Consider the following 10,495-nt stretch of genomic DNA (forward strand, 5'->3'; position numbering starts at 1 on the left):
TTCCCTGGTTTAGGAATATAGGTGGTGTATGCTGGGTTACAGTTCTGGGAAATGATCCTTGCCTGTGTACAGTCTGGTATAAATGCAATATACAGTAGTAGGGGATAACTCTTGTTGGAATATTTAATAACATTCCCCAGGAAAGTCGTCTGGTCTCTGGGATTTTTGCCATTGAAGAATAGAAAATTGTATTATTTATTTATTGGCCGATCATTTCTGTCTTCAAGTTTCTCCCTGAGATTGCGTAATCGTGGGGAGATTGGTGTCAGCTGAGAGTGGGGTCAGGTAGCTGTATATAACTCATTATAGTATGTATAAAAGATCTTAACAAGGTCTTTAGTATTAGTTAATGGAAAAGGGTAATTTTTTTTAGATACCTCAACAACAATGATACCTGCTGTGTTACAGATTTACATGGGGTTGAGACAATAGAGAACTGTCTAAAACGGCCTAGGCTCTGCGCATTTTGCTGTTTTCTACCATGGCGTTATAATATTCCTGCATCAACCTGTGCAGCAATTGATACTAGATTATACTGTATATACAGTGCATCCGGAAAGTTTTCACAACGCTTAACTTTTTCCACATTTTGTTATGTTACAGCCTTATTCAAAAATGGAATAAATTCATTTTTGTCCTCAAAATTCTACACACAATACCCCATAATGACAACGTGTAAAAAGTTTTTTTGAGATTTTTGCAAATTTAATTTTAAAAAAATCACTAAGAAATCACATGTACATAAGTATTCACAGCCTTTACCATGAAGCTCAAAATTGAGCTCAGGTGCATCCTGTTTCCACTGATCATCCATACAGCTTAATTGGAGTCCACCTGTGGTAAGTTCAGTTCATTGGACATGATTTTGAAAGGCATACACCTGTCTATATAAGGTCTCACACTTGACAGTGCATGTCAAAGCACAAACCAAGCATGAAGTCCAAGGAATTGTCTGTAGACCTCAGAGACAGGATTGTCTCGAGACACAAATCTGGGGAAGGGTACGGAAAAATATCTGCTGCTTTGAAGGTCCCAATGAGCACAGTGGCCTCCATCATCCGTAAATGGAAGAAGTTCGGAACCACCAGGACTCTTCCTAGAGTTGGCCGGCTGTCTAAACTTAGCAATCGGGGGAGAAGGGCCTAGTCAGGGAGGCGACCAAGAACTCGATGGTCACTCTGTCAGAGCTACAGCATTCCTCTGTAGAGGGAGGAGAACCTTTCAGAAGGAGAACCATCTCTGCAGCAATCCACCAATCAGGCTTGTATATTACAGTGGCCAGACGGAAGCAACTCCTTAGTAATAAGCACATGGCAGCATGCCTGGAGTTTGCCAAAATGCACCTGAAGGACTCTTAGACCATGAGAGACAAATATTGTACCCTTTGGCGTGAATGCCAGGCGTTATGTTTGGAGGAAACCAGGCACCGCTCATCATCAGGCCAATACCATCCCTACAGTGAAGCATGGTGGTGGCAGCATCATGCTGTCGGGATGTTTTTCAGCGGCTGGAGCTGGGAGACTAGTCAGGATAGAGGGAAAGATGAATGCAGCAATGTACAGAGACATCCTGGATGAAAACCTGCTCCAGAGTGGTCTTGACTTCAGACCGGGGCGACGGTTCATCTTTCAGCAGGACAACGACCCTAAGCACACAGCCAAGATATCAAAGGATTGGCTTCAGGACAACCCTGTGAATGGACCAGCCAGAGCCCAGACTTGAACATCTCTGGAGAGATGTGAAAATGGCTGTGCACCAACGCGTCCCATCCAACCTGATGGAGCTTGAGAGGTGCTGCAAAGAGGTATGGGCGAAACTGCCCAAAGATAGGTGTGCCAAGCTTGTGGCATCATATTCAAAAAGACTTGAGGCTGTAATTGCTGCCAAAGGTGCATCAACAAAGTATTGAGCAAAGGCTGTGAATACTTATATACAGTACATGTGATTTCTTAGGTTTTTTTTTAAATTAAATTCGCAAAAATGACAAAAATTAATTTATTCCATTTTGGAATAAGGCTGAAACATATGAAAATGTGGAAAAAGTGAAGCGTTGTGAATACTTTCCGAATGCACTGTATACTGTATATCATATGTTAGATTCGCTACGTCCACGCGTGACCACTATGGATGTTTTATGTTGGTGTTGATAAAAATCTGTCCAGTTATGTTTCAAATACTCCTTAAAGTGTCCTGAATGTCACGTTGCGGTTCTCTAAACCCGCTCTCCCAGCACTGTCACTATTTCACATGGCATGTACCTGTAGCCCAGATCCCACATGTCTCTCCATACATGGATCCCTGGTGACAGCGTTTCCTGTGATACAGCGCGGCATGGCAGTCACCATATTGAATCTCCTGATTCCTGGTCCTGGGTCAGCAGTTCCATCACTTCCTACTGTCTGTCGCTCGCCGAGTGCATCCTATGGGCCTGATTCAGAGCCGGGCGCTCTGACCAGAGCGCTCGCTCTGAATCAGTGCCCTCCTACCTTAAAATGGAGCGGCCTCCTGGCCGCTCACATAGCTGTGGGTGACCACCCACAGCATATGCGAGCGGCCAAAAAGATGGTCGCGATGGTCAAGACCATCGCGACCATCGGGCTTGCGACGAGACCCTTGTGGTAGGGTCTCGTTGCCGCAAGCCCTGGAGTGATTTTGGCTCTATCAGAGGCAAAATCACTCCCACTGACATCACTAGTGATGTCAGTGGGGCCGGACTCAGACGGTAGGCGTTCCCATGGGAACGCCTCCGTCTGTCAGCCACGCCCCCGGCATGCCCACCAAAGGGGGCGTGCTGTGTGTCACCATCGACAGCACGCCCCCTTTAGTGCGAGACCAATAACGACGGCTTGGCCGTCGTTATTCGGGTCGCGCGCATGCGCACGACGGAGCTTCCTCCGTCGTGCGCATGCGCATTGGGGGAACATCGACCCGCTTGCGAGCGTCCTGCTCTCGCGAGCGGGTCTGAATGACCCCCTATGTTTCTGCTTCCTATCAGCACTGTTCTAGTGCTCCCCTTTGGTGTGCAGCCTCCCAGTGTGCTCCTGCCTGCGTTACTTCTAAAGGTGCGTACACACATAACGATTTTTTGAACGATTTAACTATAACGATGTCGTTATCATTAAATCGTTTATAAAATTGTTCATCTTTTTAAGCTGAACGATGAACAATAATCGTTCATGCACGTTCACGTTTGTAGTTTGTAGTTCATCGTCCATTCTGACTGTCCAACAAACGATTTTCGTTCAGAAAATCATTCATGTTGCGCAGAATGAACGATAAACGATGAACGATTTCCATTCACTGTATGCATGATTAAAAAATCGTTCATCGTTTTTGAAAATCGTTCATTATTTTAGTAACCAACAATTTTTAGTGAACGATTTTCGTTCACTTTTTCAAGGAAAAATTTGAACGAAAATCGTTCACTAAAATCGTTAGTTACTAACATCGTTATGTGTGTACGCACCTTAAGACCTGCAGGAAGCGATCATCTCTTACAGCCTGGAAACTTTTTGCACCCATCTAACCTGCAGATTTACTGGTTCTCTGTGCACAGTCTCCTGTGTTTATTCCTGCAAACAGCTACCATCGTCAGCTAAACCAGTGCAATCTCCAAACATTGTTTCAGCGTGTTGATTACCTCAGCTAATATTCCAGCTTGCTGATTCCACCTGTGCTGAATACAGACATCCTTTACTGAACTATTAAACAGTTCTTAAAAGCACCACTCACTTTCAAGGGTTCTAAGGGCCTGATTCAGAGCCGGACGCTCTGACCAGAGCGCTCGTTCTGAATCAGGGCCCTCCTACCTAAAAATGGAGCGGCCTCCTGGCCGCTCGCATAGCTGTGGGTGACCACCCACATCATATGCGAGCGGCCAAAAAGATGGTCGCGATGGTCAAGACCATCGTTACCATCGGGCTTGCGACGAGACCCTGCGGTAGGGTCTCGCTGCCGCAAGCCCTGGAATGATTTTGGCTCTATCAGAGCCAAAAGCACTCCCACTGACATCACTAGTGATGTCAGTGGGGCTGTCTCCAGACGGAAGGCGTTCCCATGGGAACGCCTCCGTCTGGGCAGCCACGCCCCCGGCACGCCCACCAAAGGGGGCGTGCTGTCACTCACCATCGACAGCATGCCCCGCTCGCGAGCGGGTCTGAATTAGGCCCTAAGTTTTAGCGTTGTTCTGCCACAGTCAGGAAATCCACAAGTGCCTCTACCTAGGTTTAATCTATCCTGCCATTATTCCTGTGAGCTCCAACCAATGAATAAAGGCATCATCCGGGCACCTAGTTTTACCCACTCCAGTTCTTACCAAAGTGCCCAATGGTCCCTGTTCTGCGCCCACAACAAATACAGAATCTGGCACTGGGTTATACAGAAGTGAAACTCCGAAAACAATTACTATTCCCCAACTTTGGAACCTGGATTGACAACGAAACCTGCGCAATTTATCAAAATGTCGCCTCTGTGTACTTCACTGACATCTGGGAATCGGCCATAAGTTCGTCATCTGTCCAGGAGGAAGATTTGTGGACTTCAGGCTGCAAAGTAAATACTTACAGTATGTTCCACTTGGCGGAATTAATATTCAGTGATGTTGAAGACTTATCAAGCGTTAGATTTTCTCCTGTACCTGAAGAAGGGTCACTGGGGGTCATTCAGACCTGGTCGCAAGCGCTGAGCGCTCGCAACCGGGTCGATGTTCCCCCACTGGGCATGCGCACGTGCCCATGTACGAGATCCGGCTAGCGACGGGCGCTCCATCGCTAGGGGTCTCACACCAAAGGGGTCGATGGTGACAGCTCGCCCCGTTTGGAAGGCGGGCAGGGGGCGTGGCCGGCCAAATGGAGGCGTTCCCGAAGGAACACTTGCCGTTTGGGGGCGGCCCCACTGACATCAGCAATATTGTCAGTGGGGAGCTTCCTGCTCGATCAGAGCAGGAAGCTCCCTGGGGCTTGCGAGTGTCGAGACCCAACCTTAGGGTCTCGTCGCAAGCCCCGATGGTCCTGACCATCGCGACCATCACCCTGGTCGGTTGCTAGAGCTGTGGGTGGTAACCCACAGCTTAGCGATCGACCAAGAGGTGGCACTACAGGATGCAAGCGGCCGCCCGCATTCATAGCGACCGCTTGCATCTAACGACCGCCTCTGAATGAGGTCCACTGTGTGCTACAGTTGTGGTATGTGTTGTAAAAGCTCCAGGCAGTTACTTACTTGACTCATATAGATTAAGTAGGGTAAATTTGGTGTCACAAAGGGGCATATTTATCAATTATCAGGTTTCATATGCAATACTTGTAATTTCCTATCGCTGCTATTCACAGCAATAAGAAATTATATATACCACCCGAATGTATTAACATGCTGGAACAAGAGCCCGTCCTTGCCATGTGCTCAGAGTAAAGTGACCAGATCAGTGGTCTGTTCAATCCTCTTCGGGCCTCTTGCACACGAGCAGTTTAGTGACCACGCCATACACGGCGTCCATTGCTGGTAATTTCTGCCAGATGTATTCCGTAAAGATATTTCTGATGTCTGTTATGGCCCCATCACCAGGGGTGTATCTATAAAGGGTGCAGGGTGTGCGGGGAACACGGGCCCCTGGGTCCAGGGGGGCCCCGCACCACACACCCTGCACCCATAATATTACTTACCTCTCCAGAGTCCCACATCAGCGCGGGGGTCCGGTGCTGTAAAACGACTGGAAAATGGCCACGGCGGCCATATTTCCATCGTTTGCGCATGCGCAGTACAGGGAAAATGGCCGCCGTGGCCATTTTCACGGTGATCTGTGCATACATTATAGACTCTGGGCACACTCTAGTGCCCAGAGTCTTTAACTCCAGTGCTGGCCGCGCACAGCTCAGTGCGCTGCCGGCCGCCGGGCGGAAAGGAGGGGGTCTGTGTTGGAGACCTCCTCTCTAGAAACGCCCCTGCCTCCATAGTACAATACTTCATATTTGCAGCCGGTATCACCCGAAAACATCTGTAAGTAGCAGTTCTGCACTTCTATGATGGTATATAAAATTGTGTATAACATATGTCTGTTAAATGATATTGAGACTCCTCTTAATTTAGTTTTGTTTAAGGCCGGGTACACTCTCCTATCCAGCCATCATTACGCGTGGAGTCATTCCAAGCCCTCCAATGGATCTCTTCTAAACACCCAATATCAGAATTTGTTTCTTTAACCTAACTCTATCCTAACCCTCCCCCTAGTGTCTAAACCTAACTCTATCCTAACCCTCCCCCTAGTGTCTAAACCTAACTCTATCCTAACCCTCCCCCTAGTATCTAAACCTAACTCTATCCTAACCCTCCCCCTAGTGTCTAAACCTAACTCTAGCCTAACCCTCCCCCTAGTGTCTAAACCTAACTCTAGCCTAACACTCCCCCTAGTGTCTAAACCTAACTCTAGCCTAACCCTCCCCCTAGTATCTAAACCTAACTCTATCCTAACCCACCCCCTAGTATCTAAACCTAACTCTATCCTAACCCTCCCCCTAGTGCCTAAACCTAACTCTAGCCTAACCCTCCCCCTAGTGTCTAAACCTAACTCTAGCCAGCCCTCCCCCTAGTGTCTAAACCTAACTCTAGCTTAACCCTCCCCCTAGTATCTAAACCTAACTTTATCCTAACCCTCCCCCTGGTGCCTAAACCTAACTCTAGCCTAACCCTCCCCCTAGTGTCTAAACCTAACACTATCCTAACCCTCCCCCTAGTATCTAAACCTAACTCTATCCTAACCCTCCCCCTAGTATCTAAACCTAACTCTATCCTAACCCTCCCCCTAGTATCTAAACCTAACTCTATCCTAACCCTCCCCCTAGTGTCTAAACCTAACTCTAGCCTAACCCTCCCCCTAGTGTCTAAACCTAACTCTATCCTAACCCTCCCCCTAGTATCTAAACCTAACTCTAGCCTAACCCTCCCCCTAGTGTCTAAACCTAACTCTAGCCTAACCCTCCCCCTAGTATCTAAACCTAACTCTATCCTAACCCTCCCCCTAGTATCTAAACCTAACTCTATCCTAACCCTCCCCATAGTGTCTAAACCTAACTCTATCCTAACCCTCCCCCTAGTGTCTAAACCTAACTCTATCCTAACCCTCCCCCTAGTGTCTAAACCTAACTCTATCCTAACCCTCCCCCTAGTGTCTAAACCTAACTCTATCCTAACCCTCCCCCTAGTGTCTAAACCTAACTCTAGCCTAACCCTCCCCCTAGTGTCTAAACCTAACTCTAGCCTAACCCTCCCCCTAGTGTCTGAACCTAACTCTATCCTAACCCTCCCCCTAGTGTCTAAACCTAACTCTAGCCTAACCCTCCCCCTAGTGTCTAACCTTAACCGCCCCTTTCCGCAGATCAACCCTAACTTTAAAAATGTTGAAAAAACATGAAGAACATATGTTGGTCCATTTTTTTGCATTGACTATTTGTGTGTTGAATATTTGACCATGTCGACCTTTAGCACTGTTGACCATTTGTCAGCCGACCCTTTTGTTCCTGTCGACCATCTGGTGTCGACCCACTGAGTGTCTTATCTAGACACTGTCATTCGTTAATCTGGATATCGGTGGCCACGCACAACAAAATAACTGTCAGGAAGCACAATCATTGCAGGATTGAAAGCACAATTGTCATTGCATATTGACAAGTTTTTAAATCCCCCTTGTTTGTTTTTACACATTATGTAAAGGTAGAACTACAGATAATAGGATGCAACAGATTTATTTACTATATAACAGATGTCTGGATGTAGACAGGTCAGAATATTCAATGTTTGGTAGAGGATGAGAAGATGTATTCTCGTCGCTGATTGGTCATATACAGGACATGGCACCTACAGGAGTTGTGGACAGTAATGGAGGACATTTGGCACTACTGGAATCCCCTTGGGTTCTTTGGGTCCCATTAGGTGGAGCCATCTTTGCAGTGCACACAGCCCGGCTGGACGCCCCAGTGGAAGCCGATGCTGTGTATGAGAGAGGAATATCGTCCACTCACATATCGGAGGACGGAGCCATCATACAGAGGGAAATCATTGAAGCTAGTGCCCGAGGGTTGGCCAAATTTAAGTATTCTTCCCCGACTTGTCACAAAGACCAACTCGGTAACGTAACCGTTCACTTTCCCCGACACCTGCATGATGCTTTCTCCCCGGTGCAGTAAGACCTCATGGAGTGTACCGACTGTACTCCCGTAAGAAACACCCCAGATGCCACCATACTGTAACTGGATGCTGGAGGAAGACATGGATATAAAGGCATTAGTGGAAGAGATGCTCTGCTGGAAAGATGTACGGGAGATATACTCTGCAGATAGGAAGGTGGGAAGAGGCCACATTTGTGCAAGACACTTGTAGCCTACTAGAGAAAAAGACACAGAGACGAAAGAAAGAAATAATGAACACATTAAAGAGCAACCATTTTTTTAAATATTTAGAAGGTAGGAAGATAGAGGGAGCAATGCTCTGCAGATCTCACCCTAGGATGTAACTTGGGTTCTCCCTCACTCGCAGACCCGTTATTTGTCCGTTCAGCTGCTCTGATGAGTAAGAAAACGCAGTTCCTCCACCTGCACCGTACTCCCCTTGGAAGGACGAGAGACGGGACTGCACTGCAGGGGGAGAGAAAGGTGATACAGTATATATATTATATAATATATATTGGAAAGAGATACTGACACTGGCCCTGATATTGCCCAAGTACTGACCCTGATATAGCCCAGCCACTGGCTCCGATATAGCCCAGACACTGGCCCCGATATAGCCCAGGTACTGGCCCTGATATAGCCCAGGCACTGGTCCCGATATAGCCCAGGCACTGGTCCCGATATAGCCCAGGTACTGGCCCGGATATAGCCCAGACACTGGCCCCGATATAGCCCAGGCACTGGTCCCGATATAGCCCAGGTACTGGCCCGGATATAGCCCAGACACTGGCCCCGATATAGTCCAGACACTGGCCCCAATATAGCCTAGACAGAGGCCCTGCTATTACCCAGAAAACTGGCCTTATATAACCCCAAGACTCAGTGGCTTCACAAGGGGGGTGCGGGCCGCACCAGGGTTTCAACCGCCGGGGGGTGACACCACGGTGCAGACTCCCCCTCAGTGACAGGAGCCAAGAGCTGCATTGTAGTATTCAGTGCAGCACTCGGCTCATGACACTGTGAGGGAGCCGGCATACTGCACCCAGGACAGTCCGCACCTCCTGCACCCCCCTCCTCCTGTAACAAATACGGGACCACGGGGGTTTGACCGCGAAGCCACACCCCCTACCCTCGAGGCCATGACCCATTTCCGGCCCACAGTGTCAGGTGACACCGCAGGGAGGGACGTCACTGCCGAGACTGGCCCTGATATAGCCCAGGTACTGGACCTGATATATCCCAGACACTGGCCCCGCTAGAGCCCAGGCACTGGCCCTAGGATAGCCCAGACACTGGCCTTGCTATATCTCAGACACTGGCCCTAGTATAGCCAGACACTGGTCTTGATATATCTCAGACACTGGCCCTAGTATAGCAAGACACTGGTCTTGATATATCTCAGACACTGGCCCTAGTATAGCCAGACCCTAGCCTCGAGATAGCCCAGACACTGGCCCTGACATAGACCTGGCACTGGCCTTGATATAGACCTGACACTAGCCTTGATATACCCTAGATATTGGCCCTGATATACCCTAGACACTAGCCCCAATATAGCCCATACACTGCCCCCAGTATAGCTCATACACTGGCCCCAATATAGCCCATACACTGCCCCCAATATAGCCCATACACTGCCCCCAATATAGCTCATACACTTGCCCCAATATAGCCCAGACACTGGCTCCGATATAACCCAGACACTGGCTCTGATAAATCAGCTCCTTTATTTATATATTGTTTTAGTCTCTTCCCATTAACGCTATCACACTGCTTCCTGGTTCAGGTCCCCGGCGCACACTGCGATTGCATGCATCATTGTGTTATATACTTTACTGTAATATCTGTTACTCACCACTAGATGCCACTGTAGAACCCAGCAGGAGACACATACACATAAGAGCCAGCATCATGCAAGGGGTAACCAGTGTTAGTACTATAGGAACGGAGAGTAATCCTCAACGGTATTACCTGGTAATGTGAGGTATATTATTATATATGTAAGTCATACTTACTGAGAGTACAAAAATTCATATACTGAAAATAGGGTGTTACCTTTTAGTCACTGAGGGGTAAAATTACTAGGAATCGAGTCTGATCGAGTTTTTTTTTTTTTCAACTCGATTAGCATCGCCGAAACTTGGGTGATTTGATGCTTCTAAAAGTCACAAATTTACTAAGAAGTGAGTTTAGCTGAGAGTGAGTTGGCCGATGATGAAGCAGATCAAGATTTCTCCCCCGAGTAGCAAGTTTAGAATGAGATTACTCACCTGAGATTGCAGTGTCTTCTCTCTGCCTAACTCTCCCGAACAAGCAGCCTGCACATATCAGTGAGATAT

At 47.9% G+C, this 10,495-nt stretch overlaps 1 protein-coding gene across 1 annotated transcript; it reads right to left on the reverse strand.

Moving 5' to 3' along the window:
* Nucleotides 1-7,916: 7,916 nt before the first annotated feature.
* Nucleotides 7,917-10,069, reverse strand: LOC148476910 (zymogen granule membrane protein 16-like). The gene is made up of 3 exons (XM_088457525.1): nucleotides 10,012-10,069; nucleotides 8,489-8,621; nucleotides 7,917-8,244 (listed from the first exon to the last, which is right to left on the reverse strand). The coding sequence occupies exons 1-3, from the start codon at nucleotides 10,067-10,069 to the stop codon at nucleotides 7,917-7,919; spliced, it is 519 nt and encodes a 172-aa protein (XP_088313651.1).
* Nucleotides 10,070-10,495: the final 426 nt, after the last annotated feature.

This window comes from Taudactylus pleione, unplaced genomic scaffold (genome assembly GCF_031769625.1).
Source record: "Taudactylus pleione unplaced genomic scaffold, aTauple2 ptg000762l, whole genome shotgun sequence".
Classification (NCBI taxonomy): domain Eukaryota; kingdom Metazoa; phylum Chordata; class Amphibia; order Anura; family Myobatrachidae; genus Taudactylus; species Taudactylus pleione.